At 41.3% G+C, this 23340-nt stretch overlaps 1 protein-coding gene across 3 annotated transcripts in view; it reads left to right on the top strand.

Annotated features, from left to right (window-relative positions):
• The window catches only part of LOC114447156 (collagen alpha-1(XIX) chain), an 86631-nt gene that overhangs the window by 58544 nt on the left and 4747 nt on the right, over positions 1–23340 (top strand). For 2 of the 3 annotated variants that reach the window (XM_028423268.1, XM_028423267.1), the window contains 30 exons: positions 15–50; positions 475–519; positions 1626–1679; positions 2162–2215; positions 3052–3132; positions 4641–4682; positions 5640–5717; positions 6075–6110; positions 6247–6300; positions 6547–6600; positions 7149–7190; positions 8168–8272; positions 8416–8469; positions 8918–8971; positions 9713–9766; positions 9904–9957; positions 10238–10282; positions 11158–11208; positions 11331–11375; positions 12297–12323; positions 13385–13438; positions 14313–14357; positions 14653–14697; positions 14795–14857; positions 15298–15333; positions 16790–16834; positions 17255–17398; positions 18900–18966; positions 19044–19190; positions 22783–22860. In XM_028423268.1, coding sequence (XP_028279069.1) covers positions 15–50; positions 475–519; positions 1626–1679; positions 2162–2215; positions 3052–3132; positions 4641–4682; positions 5640–5717; positions 6075–6110; positions 6247–6300; positions 6547–6600; positions 7149–7190; positions 8168–8272; positions 8416–8469; positions 8918–8971; positions 9713–9766; positions 9904–9957; positions 10238–10282; positions 11158–11208; positions 11331–11375; positions 12297–12323; positions 13385–13438; positions 14313–14357; positions 14653–14697; positions 14795–14857; positions 15298–15333; positions 16790–16834; positions 17255–17398; positions 18900–18966; positions 19044–19190; positions 22783–22860 — 1789 coding nt within the window. Of the gene's footprint in view, positions 1–14; positions 51–474; positions 520–1625; positions 1680–2161; positions 2216–3051; positions 3133–4640; positions 4683–5639; positions 5718–6074; positions 6111–6246; positions 6301–6546; positions 6601–7148; positions 7191–8167; positions 8273–8415; positions 8470–8917; positions 8972–9712; positions 9767–9903; positions 9958–10237; positions 10283–11157; positions 11209–11330; positions 11376–12296; positions 12324–13384; positions 13439–14312; positions 14358–14652; positions 14698–14794; positions 14858–15297; positions 15334–16789; positions 16835–17254; positions 17399–18899; positions 18967–19043; positions 19191–19933; positions 20393–22782; positions 22861–23340 lie in introns of those variants that run through there. The other variant, XM_028423269.1, reaches the window with a different exon arrangement.

Here is a 23340-nt window from a genome sequence, read left to right as displayed (position 1 = left end):
TTTACTTTCTGCAGGGCGACGGAGGAGTTCAAGGGCCGCAAGGTTTCAAGGTGACATACTGAAGCCTGAGACATGTGCATCAATATCTGCTGTCCACACATTAAGGTTTCAAGGTCTTGTATGTCCACAGAGTGCAACTCTTTAACAGGCCTCCACAGTCAGGCTGTGGCCGTGTGGAGTTCACAGATGAAAGTTGTTTTTTGACAATATATGTCACGAGTAAGACAGTGACCCAACGGAGCACCTGGTCTTTGTGCTCTTATTCAAAGGCGGTTTTGAGACACCACACCATTAATTTGATATTTATCTCCAGCTGTTATTGAAAAAACAACCTTCGTTTCAGTTGTAAACATTCTCTAAATGCACACAATTCTATAGAATCCAGAAAGACTTTTTCAACTTGAAGATATGTTTTTCTTACATTTTCCCGCCCCTGTTATAGCTCTTATTCATCTCTCTTTGATCATGTAACAGGGAAGTATGGGGCCGCCAGGACTAAAGGGAGATCAAGGACCAGAGGTGAGTCTTTGTATTGATCTAATGTTTGCCGTGCCACTTAAGAGTAAATCGAATTGCTGTGACTAAAAACCTGCAGAATGGAATGTGAGAAGATATCTTTGTACCAACAGTAAGTGAGAGAGTGCCACAGCCGGTGCACAGAACTGACGCAAATCAAGTGTAGATCAATTTTACAGACCTCAGAATAAATTCCTTTTATACAACACTGTTACACAAACAGTTGGGATGACATGTAAAATGTTAAAAAAATAGGAGATAACACACCCGAGAGATTGAGTTTTCAAGGATGTGCAGGTTCCCAGTGCCACATCAGATGTCAGTTGTCTTTAGCAGGGAGGATGCGCCATGAGTGGCAGAGTTTTAACTTTTTGGATGCGGTGCTAAACTGTTTTCAGAACTATTGCTGACCCCAAGCAGTGATTTCCACAAAAATATTTAATAAAAATAAATTAATTAATAAATGTGCTGCATTACTGCCTGGGGGCCTGCAGCTGATGGCCATTCAGTGTCGGTTTTAATCCTCGTCCCTTGTGCACAGAGGTTTCTGTGGATTCTCTGACTCTTTTAATAATATGAGGCATAGATGATGAAACCATCCAGATTCTTTGCAATGTGCTCACATAGTCCTTCATAGAGGAGAAAAGCCCTTCCTGATTTTTTTTCTGATGACTCAGCCTCTTTGAGACACTCAGTCCAGGTATTATACACCTTTTCCTGTGTCTTTTGTTGTACCAGCTCGTTGACTCAAAGTATGAGTGTACAATTTTCAAAATACAAAAGAATGTTACAGAGATCTAATTATATGTTACATGTGTTGAAATGTGTTCTTTTGAATGTAAAATCTATTCTACGTACGACGAAACAGCTCAGCTATTGGCTTTTTTTGTAAAGTAACACTTGAAAGTGAAGCTTCTGCTGCTCAGGCACACTGGCATCACCAGTATTTTGCTATAAAACTTAAGGATGGTTTATTGAACAGGCAGGGAGAAGCAGCACTTAACACAGCAATATTTGAAATAGTGGCCGGCTGCACCTTAACACAGCCCAGACATTTCTCAGGCCAAGCAAAGAAAATAAGTATTGGTTTTTCCTTTGTGTTTTGCCAGGGTAAGCAAGGCGTGTCTGGATCCACTGGACTCCCAGGACTCCCCGGCGAGCCAGTAAGTACACTGGCATTAGACACCAGCCCTTCATGTCAATCCTTCTTTTCTCTCGATGCCTTATCTGTCACCATGCCACATCCTCTGCTCTCTTAGCTCAGCTGGCAAAATGAAAGAGAGAGATAAAGAGATAAACCTCAGTAGGCAGAGACAGAGAGGAAGTGTGCAGAAAAAGTCCAGAATTTTTACATAGACGATCAGTAATCAAATTTAAGAATTAATTAGTGGAAAGAGGCAAGTCTAAGCGCTTTATGCCAAGAACGGAGGCAGAGGCCCAATCTGTTCTCCACACCTGCTTCGGTAATGAGCATCTGTCTTTATTCAAAAGCAGGGAGGGAAAAGAGGCATTTCATAAATCCTGGCTAAGGGAAATTATGTTGGAACACAGCAGCCCGCTGAAGCAGTGAGGAGGAGGAGATAAATGTGTGTGAAGAGATGAAGGCCTGGTGATAGATGTGTCTCTTTTTCACCACTATTTACAGGGCTCACCAGGGGAGCCAGGGGTGCCTGGGAGAGATGGCCTGAAAGGAGAAAAGGTAGGCAAACTTCAAATCAAGTTTTCACCTCAAAGAAAAATGCCAAGCTATGATGTTTTATCACAGGTTGAACATACTAGACAACGTGTGAAGACACCTTTCACATCATTCACCCTGCATGCGATCTTCAATCACAGTGTAACTTTGTGTCGCCATCTTCAATGAGGCTGTCTCCTCTGCTGTTTGTACACAAATTTCCTTCTTGCTCCCAACACCGTGCTGAAAGTGCACGGCTGACATGCATATTTGATGGGGGGTTTCTTACTTGTCAAAATAAATGAAGCTGTACTCAAGTTGCCCCGCTCACTGAGTCACTTTGTCATACTCTATGGGAGAGAAATAAAGTGCTTAAGCCTCCTATGTTTATTCACATAAAGTGCTAAAGCCTCATTCCCTCATAATCCTTCTTTGTCATATTTACTGTACTGATGTTAAGGCAGATTCAAGAGACAGCTCCGGATAAATAAAACAAACAAATAAAAACAAACAGCCCTAAATTTAAAGCTTCTTTTTAATATATGTGTAAAATACATAATACATAAAAACATAATCAACATATTTTCATGTAGAAAAGAAACATTTTTTTCTAGGCCAGGCACAGCTGTAACAAACTTCTCTGTCATTTTCTAAACTACAACATTTTACAAAATTCACAGGAGGGCACAAAGCCACATAAACAATGATTGTCTCTGTCACTCTTAACAATTTATCTGTTACTCTAATTTCCCTGTAAATGGTGCCTGCCTCTGTTATACACTCCCACACTCTATGTTGTGTAATACAGTGCCTTCTCTGCAGTGTTGAGATGACAGACACTTTGTCTTTCTCTCTGAAAGGGGGACCTAGGTGGAGTGATTGGGCCCCAGGGACCTCCAGGTCCTAAGGGTGAGCCTGGAGAACCGGGCGGAGGATATATGGTAGGTATCATAAAGAGCCGACTTCAGCCCTGTAGTCACAGAGCACAAAACGTGTCTAGAACAGGAAAACAACACAGAGGGAAACTCAATAGAATGCCATAAGTATAGATCATCTGCAAGCAGACATGTTGAGAAAAGTAGCTCCTCCAGCTGCTTAGATGCCATGACATTATGGAGATGCAGTATCATTAAGCAATCCACCACTGGATAACCCCGGCCTCTGTAATCACCTGTGTTCCCATTGTGGAACTTATAGCTGTTGAAGCGCTGTCTTTTATGGACACGGCTTTGCATACAGAAATGTTCATTACAACTTCAACAAAAAGGCGGCGGGTGTGCAGCCAAGGCCTCCGTCCTGGGTAATGGTACTTGAACTCTTCAATCACCTGCAGTGCTTCACGCCTTTAAACAATGGTGTTTGTTTGTTTGTGGAAACACCAACCTGAACATTAAGCCTGGCAGCAGACCTGCTCATCAGGGAAGGGAGTGTGAGCAGAGTACTAAGGGCAAGATTGCAATCAGGGAGAAATATTTAAATCTCTTTAACACACTCTGCACTGTGGAAATTGGAAAAGGACTGGGTCAAAAGGGAACATGTATTCAGCATTCCTATTACACTCTCGTACTGTCATACAGCTTGGAATCTTTTTATTCAGAGCTGACGTCCTTCTGTCTTTTTATAAATGTCATTTCTGTGTGTAGGCATTCAAAGATAATTGATTTATGGTCTTTATATAAGACAAAGATAAGGAAAAAGACTAGAAACAGAGCTCCGTGCAGATGGTCTGAGCATCTTTAATGAGTCAGCCTGCTCAAGTAGTTAGTGTCACTTCATTTTGCCAGCAAATGAATAATGAACAGTTTACTCTTCATCTCGTTTGACATATTATTATTTGCGTAGATCGCCAATCAGCCTGCACTCTCATACTCTGGCATAAAGGTTTTGTTTCTGTGGAGTCCCAGTGAATAATGTCTAATGGATTTCTTTTTTTTTCAAAAGGAAATTGCAGTCATATTTATCTCAAAAAGTTCTCTACTTTCTGAACTTTCCTGTTTTATGTTCGAGTGAATAGCTACATTTCTCCCTAAAACTGTAGAATTGCTGTGTTAGTTCAAATCCAACTTCTGCACAGCTAATTTACATTGTGCAATGTAGGAGTTGTAACCCAAATACATGCTGACCACAGAAATCAATGTCTCATCTGGACGGTACAGTAAATAATGCTTACACTAGCCTCAATTGCCATCAAGGCTTTTTCCTCTTCAGAATGGCATTATCACTGCGCCTCTGTGCATAGGATCTAATAAAACTGCTGTAAATAGTATTGAACATGAACTTATAATGTAGCACTGTTTGCATTGTAGTGTATGACACGTTTCTGTAGAGTCCTGTTTTAATTCCAGCACTGGAACAGCTTCTTTTTTTTTGGCTGCACTTCACTTCTCAAAGTGAATTGCTGATGAGTGTGCAGTGGATGTTCTGATGTCCTCCTCCTGTTGTTTTGTAGGCCGATGGGTTGTCTCTGACTAGAGGATCTCGGGGGCCTAAGGTAGGAGGAACAGCACCGACACAACCATCACCATTGCCCGCCACAGTGTTAACTGCTGTAGCTGTAACTGTGTGTGTGTGTTTACCTTAACAGCATCACTTCATCAAACAGCTGTTTTGACCTGGATAATGTTCAACATCAGAGTAACCTTCAGTTAACTTGTATTAGTGCTGCTACACATGGTGGTTTTTGGCATTCATTTACAAATTAGCCTGTGTGCTTCATGTCCTTATGAAAGGGCCACTTTCAGACCAGTTTACATAGAGAAGCCTCACATTGTCATCAGTGGACATTTTAATAGTTAAATTAAAGACTGCAGGCTGCCCTCAGGCAGCAAACTAGGACCAAAGCACAACACTATACTTCACAGTTCCATTCATTTGTCCCCAACTCTCTTTATTCTAACAAGCTTTCCCTGAATGTTCACCAAAAGATGAAACATTTCCCTCATATGCAGGTAGATCTCAATGAACCTAATCTGAAGCTAAAAAGAAGTAAAGGTGTGACTCCATTGAACTGACCTGTTTTTGTTTAGTTTTTTACTTTTATTATTACACATGGTTAAAAATTAAACGTGATTACATGTTTGTTTGTTTGTTCGCCTGGTTTGGTTAATAGAGCTATTTTGTTGTGAGAATTGGGAGTATTTCTTAGATTTTGATGGCAATATCTTGCTCCAGTTATCAGTGGTGTTGTCATGGAAAAATAATGGTTCATTTGAATATAGAGTGTATCACAGCTCATGCATGAGTTCAAAAGCTATAGATAATGAACATGTGCGAGCCATTTGCCTTCACCACTGTTGTTTCTTACCCTTGAAGCTACTAAAAGCAAAAGATAAAGGGAAATGGGATCCAGCAGAGTTTGAATACTTAATGATCAGTGCAGCAGCTTCTCCCTTCTACTGAATCCACTATTATCGAGCCCACACTTACTTCTCCCTTGTGTCTATGTCAGGGTGAGAGAGGTGTCCCAGGACTGCCAGGAGACCACGGTGAAAAGGGTGAACCCGGTGACAGCTCCACAGGCCCACCTGTGAGTATGATCTGGTATAGATTGGACTCTAGTTTAAGCTTACATACTATCAGAGTCTTGCCGTTGTCTTTGAAAGTAAAGAAACCTCTTTAAATGTAAAGGAAAATCTTCATTAAATACACAGCTGAACCTGCTGGTCATTACTGTGAGGTGCTGCTGTGTAGCCTTCATCACATGCTCCCCATCGCTAGTCTGAACCTCACAGATTTGACCAAGTCGGTCTGCGTTCATTTTTGAAATACAGGACTGTTGGAGACAGAGAATCAATAGAGCAAAAGGTGTCTAACACAATTCCTTTATTGGATCCTGGGTGCTAGAGGGCAGGTGGTGTTAACAAGGTGTGTGATGTGTTCTTAGGGCCCCATGGGACCCTCAGGCAAACCAGGAATTGAGGTTTGTTGAAAATCCTCTGAATTCTCGACACACAAACAACATCCAGTTTATTTTTCAGCCAATTGATGCTATAGGCAGCAATCTGGCAATTATTCAACACTAGTTTGATTGCTAAAGCTGCCTGGATAATTTTCAGGGACCCCGTGGATCACCAGGTGTATCTGGCCCTCCTGGAGCTCCAGGAAGAGAGGTGAGTAAGACTAGTCCATCTGTCTTTCCTTTACCTTTCTTACTCCCTCGCACATCTACAGATTAAAGGCAGTATTAAAGAATGTCAGATACCCACTGTGGATGAACAGGTACAATGTCTCACAGCTCCTGGATGCAAATCCACACCAGCTGAGATGGGTGTGAAAGCAGCAAGTTACAGCCTTACATGTCAGCTAGATATTACACCCAGGGGGGCTGTTAACGCCTTTCTGTGTCTAAATTAAAGGGCTCCCCTGGTAGACCAGGCCCACCGGGCCCTGCTGGACCTCCAGGTGAACCAGTAAGTAAGAAAATATCATTTTTGCTCTCTGCAGTTCTGGATAATTAGAAGCAGGTCCCACTGTTCACTAACCAACATCACATTGAGGAAAATGTTGCAGTTTATGACAAATTGGCAGCACCCTGTTGTTGCCACATGTTTTCATGTCTTTCTTGTCACTTTGTGGTTTGCAAATGAGGAGCGTTTACTCTAGCAGCAGTGAGTACCACACAAAGGGAAGCTGCATCAAAGCCAAGGATTTAACTTTTTTAGCCCATTGATATTCAGGTGCTGTAAAGATGCAGGATACCCATTTATAGTCCATTTTATACTTTTTTTCATACACATGAACTTCACTTCAAAATGTTTTTCTCTCAGTTCAAGACAACAACATTTTGAAGATGTGAGGATTATGACTTCCAGCAACAAATTCTTATTAAAGACTCTCCTCAAGCGTTGCAGAACAAAACTGAAAATAAAACCTCCATGGTTATGAAATGGTCTTAAACACCGGTGATGTTTAGATTTAGATTAGCTCTGAAATGAAGACTCTGTTCTTTTTCTGACAGACGGCCCTGCCAATTGTTGGAGACATGGGTGCTTTACTTAAGGTATTTACTTGAGTTTTTTTTTTTTTTTTAAGAATAAGATGTAATGGAGAGATTAGTAGTTAGCATTTGTTAATCTGTGAAGTTATTACCTCCAGTTCTTTCATTAACTGCTGCACAGTGCTGAAGGTTGCTAAACATTTACTCACCAAATATAGAATGTTCCTGGGACTGTAAGACCAGCCGTAATGTGAAACAATTTCAGTCTGATTTAGTGTAAGAAGGCAAATTAACCTTTACATTTGTTAATCTTTGTCTTTGTTTGTTTGATTGAAACAGGTTAGCCTCCACAGTTCATTGTTGTTCCCTGCGGGACATTTAAACTTTTTTAATCCTTAAGACACATCAACTCTCACAATAAACATAATGCAGTCGATGATTAGTCATGCATATATAAGAGCCAGGTGTCAGCAGGGTTGTCATTTTCTGTCTTCAGTGTCAAACATATTTATCCATTAAGTGCTTAGTTAGGCTCAGGCTCCAGCCAGACGTGGAGGGTATGCACATGACGTCACTGCTGTTATATGCAGTTATGATGCCATTTTGTTTGTTTGAGCTTTTCCTACAATTTATAGAATTAGATTATTTGTTATTAGAATATTTATAGTTTATTTGTTTTTACCATTTTCCATGTCTTCCCTCTGGCTCTTTCCTAGTTTCTACTTCTTGCCTCCGTTGCCAATATCTAGACTAGATAAGGGACAATGATATTTAAGATTCTCACCTAAATGTCACAGTCAATGAGTGTGACAAAGTTCACAGCTCACCTAGATGAGAGACACTCTTGGTGGGTTCACATTATTTCTGCTCTGCAGACATTTAGGGAACACTTTTTGTCAGGTGGGGTCTTGTCCTCCACCCAGGGGATGTGACACAATAAAGGGCGAAAATGCAGTGTTCCAGCTCAGCTAGATGAAATCTTATCTGTGCCACTACTTTTTTCTTTTCTTTTTTTTCTTGCTCTTTGCCTGGGCTGGCAGAATGCCTGCAGTTTGTGCCAGACGAGAGTCCCAGGGCTGCCCGGGCAGAAGGGAGAGAAGGGGACCCCTGGAGAGCAAGGAGTGGAAGGCTTAGTGGGAGAAAAGGTAGGCAGTTTGGCACAGACACTGTAAACATTTTTATCTGACCATAATTTGCATTATACTGCACCATGTTGCTTATTAATACATACTTTGAGGGTTTGTGTGCATACAGCCATTTTAATTATGTGTACTTCTTTCCACAATAGGGGGATCCAGGTGTAAGAGGTCCGATGGGTAACCCAGGGAAAGAAGGCCCAAAGGTAGTCACAGGAATATCCGTAATCAATATACCCAGGAAATAACCAAACACATTTAATATAATGTTTTCTATGAACAGCAAGAATCTGTAACATTAATAGCCCCATTCTGTGATATTGTTTGCTGAATTGTGTGTTTAATCTAGTATACAGAGATTTACACTGAGAAATGCTTTTCATTAATTTCCTTTTGGATTATCGCTGGAAGCCTGACCAGCTGTTCTACAACTCATATTATTCTGAACCCTCTTAGGTGCTCACTGCAGTGTTGTTGCTATGGATACGGGCTTGTACCACAGTGAAAACAGGCTAGGCAATTTTAAGTCGTGTGCTGGAAGACACATTTTGAAGTTTACACCCATCAGCCTTTAGTTTAAGGCTTTTCATGTTTTCAGAAAAACATTCACTTTTTCCCCCTTTTTACCAATTGCTTCTTTCTGGCTGCCTGCAGGGAGTGAAAGGAGAGCGAGGGTTCTCAGGCCCTGCTGGAGATAAAGGTGATGAGGTGAGTGAGAAAAAAAAAAGAAAAGAAAAATGAATCTGGTAGTTATCTAACCATCCAGAAGTCACTGTGACATTGAGAAACCATTTTTTCAAAAGGATGTAAATATATTGTAATGTCGGCCTTTTTTCAAAAGAAGCTATCAAAAGCTACCCACAGTGAGGCGGGTGCACTCTGTGTCCAGTCTCCTGCACCCTGAGCAGATACTTTACAAAGAGTGCAGCCTGCCCTGTGTGTGTGATTAAAAACAGCATACTCTTTAGACTGCAGATGTATTTCATAAGTCAGCTTTCAACAAGCTGGGGTATCGACATTTTTAAATATGTTTTATAGCTCTGCATAAGTTGTTTTTTTTTCTATAGGAAAATAAGTAAGTTGTTCAAAAGTAAATTGTTGATGCCAACACATGCATTACTACACCTAAACATTCTAACAGTAATGAAGCAGAAAGGTTTGCTAATAAACTCTGCTCAATATTAATATATATATAATTCATAATACAAAGCTTTATCACATCAATTAATGCTGTATGCTGCACTTAATTGAACATATTGCATGGTATTAAGTTTAATATGTAATATTGCACCCTGCTCCTAAACACACTGTAACTATTTTCAAAAGCCACATTTTTTCCCCCAGTGTGAACGGGGCCCAAATGTGTGAATTTGGGTCAAGGATGTGCACGAAAATATAAACTTTGTTTTTTCAGTAGTGAAGGTGATGTTTCCTCTTTGTCTCCTTCAGGGGCCTCAAGGAGCTGCAGGACTTCCTGGTGTGACTGGTCGAACAGGGGCCCCGGTGAGTAATCTGTTCTTCATGTGGTTTGAATTGTTTCATCACACAATCTAGCCTCTGCATCTATACAATATACTGTATGTGAGACATGTTGTACTTGTGCACAAATCAGATTGTAAACATGTTTTTTTTGTCTGCAGGGACTCATCGGTAGACCCGGTCCGCTGGGCCAACAGGGGCCAAAAGGAGAGAAAGTGAGTATTCCTCCTTCCTATATGATGTATGTAGTGTGTAAGGGCTCCATTTACACATACACTGCACCCTGGAGAAGCTGTTTTTGAGGATTGCATCTGAATTAATACACCTGTTTTCTCCTGTGTGGAAGAGGAGCTGCGGTGGCTGTAAATGTGTTTTTTCATGTGGTTGGCAAATGAGGCTCCTTATCACTGGGTTACATTAGAACGGAGCTGTGCCTGATAAACATTTCCATTTTCACAGACATGTTTAAGAATTCCTCTGGTTTGTTTTTGGCAGGGAACTGAAGGACCTCCAGGCAGACCAGGGCTTCCTGGACCTCCGGTAAGTTCCTGATGCTTCAACAGGATCCAGCTGCTCATGATAAGTTGATAATAAGTCTCTAAACCAGCATTGGGGGGTCATGGGATTTACGTCATATGTGCGTCTTCTTTCAGTGGGTTGCAGAGGCAAAGCCATTCTTCCAGCAGTTATTTTTTGCTCAGTGTTTACTGCAACAAGAAAAACATAACTGACAAACAAGTATAAATATGATGAAATTGTGGCGACCTGCTCGCTGGCATTGAATCTTGTTCCGCCCCTTTAAAAGGCGAGTGAGTAAGCACTTCCAAAGGCAAATCTATAATTCATCAGCCATCCCCTTGAACCTGGCATGCCCCCCCTCCCTCTACCATCCGCCCCTCCCACACACACACATATACATCCTGGTCTCATAAACTGCATGGAGGGAGGACAGGGGATGGCTCAGTGGCCTGAAAAGGGCACAGGCATTCGCTTGCTTCCAAATGAGAACCTTGACTCCTTCTGCGTTTACAATAGCTGCCCTCTACCAATCTATCATGGGGAAAAAAATTCTTTTATGTTCAAATGATACCCAAGATTACCTAGTTCTCATGCCCAAATCTCTTTTAATCAGTGTGCTCTTTTGTATTTTAGAGACAATCTCTTTCTCTGAATTGGCTCAAGGATTATTAGGTCTACTGTTCTCTGTTCTTTTCTGTTCTTTTCACATCCCCACTTTCTCGCACTCTCAGTGTGTAATCACCAAATGAGCTATTGATCTCTTTCATGTAGCTTTTAAGTGCTTAACAGTGTATAACTGCAGCAGACCTACTGTACAGTTTCTGTAAGAAGTCTTGGTTTTTACTGCTTACAGCACTCTGAGGAGAGAAATGATTTACTGTTGGTTGTTTTTGTAGGGTGTGCCTTATGTTGAGGGCAACGGGATGAGCAGTCTGTACAAGCTGCAGGTATAGTATGGACTTTTCAAATGATTAATAATGTCCTTGTGAATGTTTCACTGCCTTTAGTCATTTTGTGTTTGACCCATATCGTAAACCATGTAGTCAAAGTATAAAAAATGTCTTTTTAGAGTGGCGGAGCTCTTCTAGGACCCCCTGGAGCTCCAGGCGCTCCAGTAAGTATAATCATTGTTACGCCTGAAGCAAAGCACTTTACAGTGTGCTGTGGAGGAGCACTAGCAAACAGACGTGTGGATACTGTATGAGCTTCAGAAGCTTGGAGAGCAGAATAACAAATCACCTGACCATTCCTACAGTGTTATCTTGGCTTCTGAGGCCCCTTATATCACAGTCAGTCAAACTCATGGAGAGCTCAGGGTTAGTGAAGACCAGGAGGCTTCCTGACTCTCAAACAGTTGCCTCTCTGATCCACTACAGGACACACAAAATCATTGATATGCAGAATGGCCTTAGAAGTTCAGTTGCTCTGTCAAAGTGAAGCGATTTGCTTATCGGTGTGTCCCTCTCACACCCGCTCCTCCTTATCAGACAGTTTGTAATCTTGTCCAGTCCTGAGAGACGTTCAGTCACAGGCCTTGCAGGGATCCATCCACCAAAGTGAACACTTAACGTAGTGACAAAAAAAGCAGACTCTCTGCTATCCCCCTAGTGTGCACAATGCACGTGAACCATAGCTAAATCTTGATGAGGCTTCTCCCCTGCAGTGCTGCATCCATCACAACCCAGCAGCTCCTTGGGAGCAATCAATAAGAGTATCTTCATCAGTGTTAAGATGGACAAGGGACCCAATCTATTAATAATTCCTTGTTATTTTTTAATGTGGAAAAATGCTGTACGCAAGTTTTTTACATACTTGGCCAGTGTTTTTCATTTCATGACACTCATATAGCATTAGAATGATTTACAGACAGACATTATGACAAACGACAAGTAATAATGAACATTATAAATTTTAATGACAATAACATGCAGTATCCACATGTCCTTTCAGATGATATTTATGATTTTTATAGCAGTGGTTCTCACATTTATGGAGGTAATATGTCTCTTTTGCCTCCATCTTTCTCTCTTTTAAGGGTCCCAAAGGAGATGAAGGACATGCTGTGAGTTGAAGCCTTTTCATTATGCAGTATTATTTGTTGAAATGTTTGTCTTTTTGTGTGTGTTTCTACTATACAGCATAAGTCAACACACACTCAAGCCTGAGGACAGTTTCAGTAGAACTCCAGCACACAGTAAAAAAAAGATCACATCTTCTACAAACCTTTGGTTCCTGTTGTCTTGCCAGTGGGAACCCTACAAATGCTCTGTGCACTTCAAATGCAAACCCCCAACACACACACACTCACCTGAATACAATCCACTTTGACATTTCTGCCACCAATTTGAATTCTTTATTCTCATGGGGCCAATTGCATTTTTTATTGTTTTGTTGCACAGTGATTTTTCACCAGGATGTTAATTTGACATTTTAATAAATTGTTTGAGCGGCTCCAGTGCTGCAGTGGAATTGCCCTAATCTGTCTCACAGCTGATCCTCTGGCTGGCCCGCTCTTCCCCCCTAGCTGCAATGGCTTATTCATGACAATCTACATGTGTGACAATTACCTGGACCATCCGTCTATGTCAGCACCGGTTGCCCCTCTGTTCCATGTAATGGCATTTCTCCATGGCAGCTTGAGCAAGATGAGGTAGAGATAGAGGCCATCACTTGTTTGAGCATTGGGCAGTTTAAAAATGGGGGGAGGGGGGTTCTATTTTTAGTACAGAAAGCAAGTCTGATTCTGATTGTCAGGTGGAGTATGCTTTCTAAAGGATCATAGGTGGTTTGAATCATTATCCTTTCAGGATCATTTCACCTTGAGTCATATCAATGTACAGTATGTATCAATAGCTGCCTGAGAATGTCAAGAGGACAGATGGAAATGTGCAGATTTAAATTCACTTGATCTATATTTGACGTTGTTTACTGACAGCTTCATGATACCAGCTACATTCCATGGAATTTATTGCCCAACTAGCCCTCCATTTATTGATCCAAGATAAAAACATCACAAAGTTTGGAGGCAAAAAAAGTCAGTAGTAAGACTCATTAGTCTAAATCAGGAGTGTTTTGAGTGTTTTTTTATTTAGTCTTGACACAGCAGGTGTTTTTCTCTCACAGGGGGATCCAGGGGCCATGGGATTACCCGGGCTTGAAGGTCTACCTGGTGCCAAGGTAAGCGTCAGTCCAGTGGTTTCTCAGAGGAAAAGTTTTCTCTGTATTTTCATGTTTTTACAGAACATATACAGTCAGTCGCTTGGGTTTCTTTTCAACATTGACTGAAGATATTTCTGAGTGAAATATCAGAACAGGATAAATAATAGTACATTAATAACACTGGAAACCTTTCCAAAGGATCCTAACTATTGATATTGTCAGATTATACAAGTTAAAAATAAGCACAAGTCTGAGGAGTTATAATAACTTTATAATAATTATGAAAACAAAGCTGACAGCAGCTGACTTTTCACATTGTTTCTTGTGTCCTTAAATCCTTAATTTGCTGACTTTTTGTCAGTTTCACCTGATGTTTCTACTAAGCTCGCTCAGCCACTGAAATCCCTTTATAGACAATTTAGAGCCAACAGTCATTGCGATAGTAATCAATGCATTTCTCCTTAACTGAAGCAGAGCTAGAAACTTCTACAAACTTTGAGCATCTAAATGTGTATGGGGAAAAGTTCCCACTGATTGACAGAGTGTGACTGTGTGCTGTGTGGAAATTTGGTGGGGGTGGAATATTTCAGTTTCTATGACACCCAGAGTAATTTATCCTTTCAGGGAAAACTGTCAGAAATGTGACACATGCAAAGTGTTTGCTGTTGAAATATGAAGAGGACCCAAGTTCTTAAGAATGTTGTTTATAATAAATGTATATATGTGATTTTTCTTTATTGTGTTGTTGCCTTTGTTTTTGTGTGTATGGGTGGAGCATCCATTATAAACTGTTTCTGATATCACTATCTATGTGTCTGCTTGATTGACAGTGATTTATGGTATTCTTGATGTGATGTATATGTCATGTACCTGATGCATATTGTGTTTCCAGGGTGATATTGGTCTGCCTGGTCCACCTGGAATACCAGGTCCACCAGTAAGTGATCTTTCTATTAACTGACTTCTCATTGATCAATCATCTGTGTTGTTTAAGTCTGCTGCTGGCAACCAGTCAATGATGTTTAGTTAAGTACTCAGAAAGGCAGCTTTCAAAACATAAGTCCCGTCACGCTACACTACTTCGATTATGAGCCTGGCTGTCGACCCGTTTGTGTTCAGTGGATTTTCTGTAAGCTATATTATAAATGGGAGGCTGCAGTGTGCTGTAGATATGACACCATTGAAAACCTGTCAAACACAGTCTGTACTCTTCCCATGCTTGTGATTGACAGGGGAAGCCCGGCACTCGTGGAGAGCCAGGGATCCCAGGAGAGTCGGTGAGCCGCAGCCTCTAACTCTCTTTGAGCTGTCAATCCACGCATCATTCCTTTGTCACTGCCGACTGACACATCGGCTGTCTCTGTTCTCTGACAGGGTGAGAGGGGGCCGATCGGTGAGACAGGATTCCCTGGGCCCGAGGGACCCCAAGGTGTTGCTGTAAGAATGCTACATGAATTCTGTCGTTCTTTCCTTTAATAATCACTGCTAGATGTTGCCAGAGCACCTTCCAGTTATGGCCACCCTAGAAAATTAGCCTTTTAAATCTGCATTAGCAGATCCATGGTTGTTGGAACATTATAGTGTGTTAATGGAAAAAAAAAGATGATTCAAGGACAATATGGATAAAGTACATATGCTAGCTGCCACTTGTCCTGCAGATGATTACATTCCTCTACGTAATTACCATCAGAGATGGTTTCTGTAATTTTCCCTCTAAGCGAACAATGAAACAGTGTTCACACAGCAATCAGGATCATTATCCTTTGGTTGAGATATCTCATTAACTGTGGAGATTACTAGGAGTGCAACAGTGCTGATCCAATCGAAAGTGGGAGCTGATACAAAATGTCTTTGTTTGTGTTGCGCTCCTTGAGCAGGGGAGACCTGGAAAAGATGGAACTCCTGGATACAAGGTGAGTGTGTGTGCGAACATGTTGCAAATCCCCTTATAGAAAGTGCTTTACATGAGCCAAGCTACAGAAAGATGGCACAGCAGATTTTTATCCTGCCTCAAGCTATAGCATGCTGACTGCATTAAACCTATTTGCATATTTGAGATTTTAACGATAAAAACCTAAATGGAATCCTGCAGATTTAAGGCTTTGTTGACTTTTAGTCTTTTTAGCCTAATTATACAGTTAATGCTTTCAGGCAATGATAAAATGTTTGTAATAGAGGGCAGTAGACACTTCACATTAAATATGCATTTTCCTGCCTGATGAACCTTCCTGAAATTGAAATAAATACTGCTTTTTTGGTGACTGATCAAATATATTACTATTTACTATATAATCACACAGAATGGTCTCACAGGATGCATGACGGATCTGCTTGAATAGACATTTTATATTATCTAACACCCAAACTGGACTGACTATGATTATTACAGTTTTTGCTCTGATTTAGGAGATTTTTTTTTTCACCTTACACCTTAATGACAGCCCCCACACTTTATTGTTTTTGTGTAGTTAATATTCTTCCACCATAATCTCAGCTTTACACAGAGCCTTTCGACATAGAGTTTTCAGTGGGGCAACAGTGCCATCTAGCAGGTGCCTTTCCTCCTTTAGACTCCTTGCACACTGCTTTGAGGTTTAATGTAATGCTCAGGGAAGCACATTTCAGTGGGCAAGATGATAGATTTAAGCCTCCCATCAGGCAGCGGGGAATACAGAGTACTGCAGATTAAAGCAGGCAGGGGAGAACGGCATCACAAAGCGATGCCCGCTTTAAAACCACATCATGCCAGATTGTCTTTTGCATGGCTCCTGTAATCCAGCAGGAAATTGATACAAAGATGCTCCCGGAGGTATTGCTGGTGAGGGGAGCAAAAGGGAAGCAATGAGGAGTGACAGGGAGAGATTGGAAGACACAAGATGTTGTGACATGAAGCCAGAGACAGGTATTTTCTCCCGGCTCCTCTGTACAGTAGAGACAGCTGGTGAGGAAGGCAGGCGTTTGTCAAACAAAACAGGAGTGATGCAGAGGAGTCGTGACATTGCAGAAGGTGAAACACTATACAGGGAGATATTATACGAGCGATGCACCTGAGCTGAGTAAAGAAGCGATCGATGTGAATGGGTATCTGGAAAGTTTGCATTTCTCAAAGTCAAGTAATTCAGGAAAAAAAAGCTTTCTCACAGTTTCTCTCCAGGCATCAAAGCTGAATCCACAGCAAATATTAGAGTAAATAGTGGATTTTACAGAAATCACTGCTTCCTATAAACAGATAGAATAACTGAGTGCAGTGCCTGCCCTGCATGTTACTGAACGTCAGTAATCTGTTTAGTGAGAGGAAGGTTTCAGGGTCAGAGTAAAGTCTTTTTCCTGTTCCTCAGATGTTTACTTTTTTATTTTTTTCCCTAAAAGGGATCTACAGGTAAATCGGGCGACCGAGGACCCAAAGGGGAGCGTGTAAGTAGCATCCTTGCTGTTTCCTTAAAAGGACACTGTTTTTGTGACACAAATTATAATGCGCAAAATGATGAATAGTAATGAGGTCGTCACTTCAGCACAAATATGACTAATCCCCACAAGCACATAAGCGCCAGATAAGGGCATTTAACGCTCAGCGCAGTGTCCTATTGAATTTGCGAGAGCTCTGTCACACTTGTGTGGTAATGTATTGCAAATGCTTCTAATAAAGGATGCAAAATTAGGCTTATTGGCTTTGTAGTTGGCAACAGAACCACAAGACAGGTGAGAGACTGGACACATTAAAAGAAATGAGTCATTGTACACAGCGTGGTAAGAGATACAGCCAGCCGTGAAAAGAAGCTTCCATTCTTTGTGCTGCAGAATTTATGCACATTTTTCTCTCTTTCTTTACTGCAGGGTGACCCAGGAATTCCCGGAGAAAGAGGTGTTCAGGGCGAAAGAGGTCGCATAGGAGATCCTGGTGCAATTGGACCAAGCGGACCACAAGGTGACAAAGGCGACCCTGGCCCTCCAGGCCAGCTGGGAAGTGTTAACCTCCTGGTAAGCTGCAAATTCTCTTTCACCTCAGTGAGTAAACAAAGAGTATCCTCCCAGATAATTACAACCTTAATCACCCAACTTGCTTCCTCTGGCTTGTGTAACTACCTCAGTTTTCATTCCCTGCATGGAAGATGGCTGTGGCTACAGCTTTCTGCATGAAACATCAAACAAGGCTGTACAGTGCAAAGGGAGCTCGCTGTTCTCTTTCTGCTCAACACTACCCACTCCTGATCATCTAGGCGCAACCGAAGGTCAGAGAGGGAGAGAGGGAGGGAGAGAGAGATGGAAGCAGAAAGAAACACGGAGAGATGTGGGCGTGCCCAGAGCTCTGCAGAGCAGTGAAAACACCTCCATCTGTCACAGACATTTTACACTTACTGTATGCAGCCACAACAGTTACGTAACATTCACAGAGATGAAAAACTGTTTCGAATGCAAAGATTCAAGGTCCACGGCTATTGTTTGCCTTTGTTACCAGCGCAGGTCTGGAATGCAGACTGACAAAAAGGCTTTTGAAGCCTGAATATATTTCCCTTGATTCACCTTGCCATATAGTATATTTAGAGGTATGCAGAGTGACAAGCTGCTCCTCTTAAGCAGGCAGCGCATCGCTATACTCAGACATAAAGACCAAGAAATCCCTTTATAGAGTTAGAATATTTAAATTTGATATTCCTCAACTGAATCTATTTCATTTCAAGCTGAGTTTTGTGGTGTATAGGTTATATTAAACTGCAATGCAAGATGGAATTTCACTGAATAGCTTTTTATAGTAATATCTCCTCTCACATGTATGCATGGGCAATGAATAGGGCCAGTCAGGACACATCGCTACCAATTTACACCCCCCCCCCCCAGCCAGAACTGTCCGGACCAATAACTGTGATCAAAACGATCCATACATGCAACTTCAAAGAGAGAATTGCACACATTTATGCACATATGGCAGAACAGTGGAGATTTAATTGATGAAGCTACTCATAATTAAAGACATGGAGACAGGATTGATCAGCATCTAACAGGAGTGGATGTCTAGACTACTTTACTTTAGACGAGTGAGCTGTCACGCACACTGGCTGCTGTAAATAGTTAAATTTGTTGTCTTATAAAATGAATCCTGAGCTTCACCACAGCTGTCATGTATATGATATTACAACTTTACAATGTTAAAGTTATGTAGCCACTGTAGCTGCAGCATCACACAGCACTGGGGACCCTGGGGACTGTATAACCAGACTGGGCTGTCCAGGTTATCATTACACTGCACCCAGCTTCTAATAAATATATACTATACCTGCTGCAATTGTATTGCCCCCCCTTCCCACACACATAAACTCGACCCAAATTGCCATCTAGTCCGTACCAACAGTGAGACCAAATCTAAGTCCTTGCATAATACTGATGTCATATTCACACTGTATCCACTGCTCCCAGTTCACTGTGAGTTCAGTTTCTGTTTGGTGTTCTTCAGTGAATGCAGAATTATTCTCTCCCCACACAGGATGATCTCAGCTTCACAGACGAACTCAGAGCGTTTATCAGAAATGAAGTACTGAAGATTTTTGAAGGTACAAGTTGCTCCAAATGTAGTTCATTTAGTTTTACCTTGTGTCCTGGTTTTAAGCATTCTCCATGTGCTTTGCAGAGAAACTCTCAAGTACTGCCATGACGCAAAAGACACCTGCAGGCATCTTAGCTTCACAAGTCCAAGGGCCTCCAGGACCTCCTGGAAGGGATGGATTACCAGGTTCACCAGGAGAGCCTGGATCTCCTGGTCCGCCTGGTCCTCAAGGTAGGAGCTGAGGCTGAACAGCTGGACGTCAGAAAATTGATCACTGCCGTTGAAATGGGTAGAACATTTAACATTTAAAGGTAGGGTAGGAGATTTCATTCTGATGCACTTTTTGTTAAATAAGTGTAACTTCTCTTTACAATCCGATAGCAACCGATTAGTTCAGCAGTTTCACATTAAAACAAAGAATATTAATCATCTGTGGAAGCTATAAAACGCTAAAAACATCATCCAATCCTACGAGGCGCACCTGCTCGGAGTATTGGCTGGTTGTCACTCTCTTCCTGCTCTGCGCACACCAGAGAGGTACGTGCATGATGGCCGAAGTCACAGACTGGTTGGGAGGCGTGGCTTCGGGGTGAGCTACGAGAGAAAGGGACCTGTGTTTACTTTCAAAATCTGGCTGACACTCCACTCTCACTGAGTTTTCAAAATCTCCTACCCTACCTTTAATGAACTGTTGGTGAAACATGATTAACCATATGTTGTCTGATTTAACTGAATGTTGATCTGCATATGTGTATGCTTCATTAGTGGTGCTTTACATATACAGTTAATCCAGCTAGCTTCCTGTGTGGTGTGCTGTAGCATATCTACAGCTACAGATGCAGGTTCATGCCAGTTAAACGTAGTGTTCTGTGTGTATAAAGAGTTGATTTTAAAACACTGGCAACTGGCTGGATTTGGGGTCGGGCTGACACTGACACCTTGTACGGATTCATGGGTATTTTTCTCTTGCATAGACCCATATATCAATGCAGACTGAGGGGCGGGGAGCAGAGGCAAGGCCAGGAGTCTGGTGCACAGCGGCTCTCTGGGAAATATGAAGACAAACGAAGAATTGGCTGTGAATAAGAGAGAGTGTTATCAGTGTGGACAGGAAAGAACCCCAGTATTGATACCTCACTCCAGGAAAGAAAGGCTCTAAAGCACAAAAGGAGCGTAGTCAGGAAAGGAGGGTGGACAATCCTTTATCAAAGTAATACAACTTTCTGACTGCACATACAACACTGGTGGGTCAGACTTTGTACCTCGAACTTGCTTAGATTTTCATTGTGTCCGCCGCAGAACTACTTTTTGAAGAGAAGTTTTTTTTTTCTGTGTTGGCGCACATCGACGCTCCACTGCATCTTTCTCTTTGAGCTTTCTCTTTGAGCTTTGTATCTACCTCACAATTTTTTCAAGACCATTTACATTTAACCCATTGCTATAATATATATATATATATATATATATATATATATATATATATATATATATACTGCTGCTACCAGTCATGAATAATGTAGTTATAGAAGGCAACTACTTAACTATAAATATTTGTGCTGTGTGTTAATGCCCCTGGCATTACACATGTCTTTTGTTTTGTTTTTTTGTGCTTGTTTTATTTTTTATGCTTCAAAAGAGTGTTTTATAGGTGATTCTTACTGCAGCTTTGCAATAAATATTTATTGAAAATAAAGAGGAAAGTTATTTCCCTTGATAAATCAAATATTCAACAACTTCTTAATTTTTTCTTTGTTGACTCGTGCTTCCACTCAGCTGGTGAGAGAGTTTGGGGTAATATTTCCTCATTATTTCTCGTCATCCTCCGCTGGAGACTGTGCTCCTCTGGAATATCCAATTTGACTTCTTCTCCATTGTGTTAAAATGAATTGTTTATGGAGAAAAATAACCCCTCTGTTGAATGTTCCCTCTCTCTCTCTCTCTCTCTCTCTCTCTCTCTCTCTTTCTCCTCATGGTTTCATTTCACATGGGTGAAAGTCTCAAGCTGTTTGAAAATGCCCAGAAGGACTCATGCTGGAGAGCATCATTTCTTTGATTTCCTCCTTTGTTGTTGTAATTGAGTTCTCATTTATCATTCTATTCATCTTTCTTACTTCTGAGATTTTTTTCCTCTAATGTTAAGTCATTGTCTTTAAGTGCACATTTCATTAATTCTGCATTTTGTTTGTTTTAACTTTTTATTTTTAATTTTGTATTTGGGTTAACTCTGTGTGTTTATTAGTGATGACTGGAACAAACTGTTTTTAATGACCATGTTTTAGAGCTGCTCTGCTTTTACCTGTAAAATATGGAAATGTCAGTAAATATTCCAGAGTACTTGATGGAGCGGCTGGTGAAAGGGAAGGTGTAGTTTTTTTCTCTTTTATGAAGCACACATAGATGTTGCTGTTAATAATGTTTACAGCATGACTGCAAACCTATCAGTCAAGCATGAAAAACACACTGTTTGGCAGTATGATTTTTTTATTGTTAACATACTTTGTCCATTAGTGCCCTCACAACAAGTCTGTTCAACCACATTCTCAATTTATCACAGATAGTGCACCAATCCAGCTCGCCACCCAAGCTTATTGCCCTGTGTGCTATTCAGTATTTTTATTTTTTCATGCTTAAGGTACAGAGCACTTTTCTCCATGGAACGTCTCTTCCCTGAATGAATGCCCCAGGCTCTGTGAGTGTTGAAAGAAGTCTCATTATTGTGGCAATGTGTGGATAGCCCCTCTCTCTTTTGAGATTCGGTTTTGGAGCATTCATAAGCCTTTTTTTTTCTTCTTCTCTGAGATTTTCTCTGACATGTAAGCGTTGAAGCGTTTCCCCTTTGGGCCAGGCGGTGCAATGCTTGATGCCCCTGTCAATGTTTCTGATGCACTCTATGCAACCGCTGGTTGTGAGACTCCATTACTTTAAGTGCCTCATGGGGAAATATTTTTGCAGCCCCTCAGACTCTGACTTGGTATGCTGCTGTTTTTGAACTGTAAAGACTTACCGGCTTTGCATGCAGTAAAAAAGTCCTTTGAATAATACAACTGTGTGCATATTGTTATAAGCATTGTGCTGGCTGCCTGAACTGACCTCAGAATGAAGTGCAAACTTCTTCTTTTTTTGTTCTACTCTTCTAATCAGCCTTTTTTGACAGACTGCGCATGCACTTGTTTTCACTGCTTGTTTTGTTTCTGAGCAGCCGGTCAGTTTTAGTGTAGCTGTTGTGAATAGCAGGGATTGTTACGTTCATTTCCTATACAATCAATGATTGATTAGGCCTGTCTATTCACTCTGACCCACATATCTGGCCTCTGATTCGATAAAAGGTTCTTCCCTCTGTCTTGAAATTCTTCAAATACTTTTGCTCGTGGCCCTGTTGTTGACAGAAAGCTGTACAAATCCACAACACCTCTTTCTTCAAACACTAACGTACAGATGGCGTGTTTGATGATTTCTGTTGTGACAGGATGTCAGTATGTCTTTTATTATTCAAAGGTTTGGGACTAAAACTGGGAATTCAGAGTTCTCTTTTTCTCCATCACCTTCGCTGCTTCTCTCTAGACCTGATGCCTGACGTTGTTGTTGTTGTTGTTGTTGTTGTAGTGCCGCTGGTGTTTATATTGATATTGTTAAGAACCTGTATGTATGAGTCTCTGGACAGACATGAAGGTTGCACCAATGTGTCCTTGTCCTGGATTTTACTTGTTATGGCTTTTGTACTAATGTTACTAACATTTCTACGCTCTCTGTAAACATGACACTCTCACCCCTGCAGTATTTGTTCTCAGGCTGTTTTCTATGTGTGTGTGTTTGTCCCTTTCAGGATACAGGGGTCAGAAAGGAGAACGAGGCCAGCTTGGGCTGGGGTTACCAGGAGATCCAGGACCCATGGGGCCACCAGGTAAGAACACCACAGCGGAGGTGTCCTAGTTTGATTTAGTTTGACTGGCTCAAGAGAAATGATTCTGTGCTTTTATTGCTTCAATTTGGAGACTTGGTTCACAACAACTGTGGAAAAACCTGCTTCTCCTTGGCAGCCATGTTAACTATTGAGGCTGTTCACACTGGGGCAGATGCACAGCTGGATTTGCCCTCTGATTAGGATGGATTACATGATTAGCTACAAGTGAGCTAACATTAGCTACAGTGAGGCATAAATGTCACAATCCATTCATTCATACATTCGTTTCCAATCAAAAGTAAGTAATGTCTTATTTTTACTGTCAACAAGAGAACAGTAGAGTGGAAGGAAGTGTGAGCCCACATAAGAGCACTTCTGATAAGTTTGATGCTCGTGCATCAATTATACCGCATTTTTCCCAGAATGGCGGCTGCACCAGCAGCCCTTCTTCCTCCTCCATTTATATGTCTCTGGATTTCT

This window comes from Parambassis ranga, chromosome 15 (genome assembly GCF_900634625.1).
Source record: "Parambassis ranga chromosome 15, fParRan2.1, whole genome shotgun sequence".
In the NCBI taxonomy this organism is placed as follows: Eukaryota; Metazoa; Chordata; class Actinopteri; family Ambassidae; genus Parambassis; species Parambassis ranga.
Note: the sequence above shows the minus strand (reverse complement) of the source record. Positions and strands in the feature narration are given on the sequence as shown.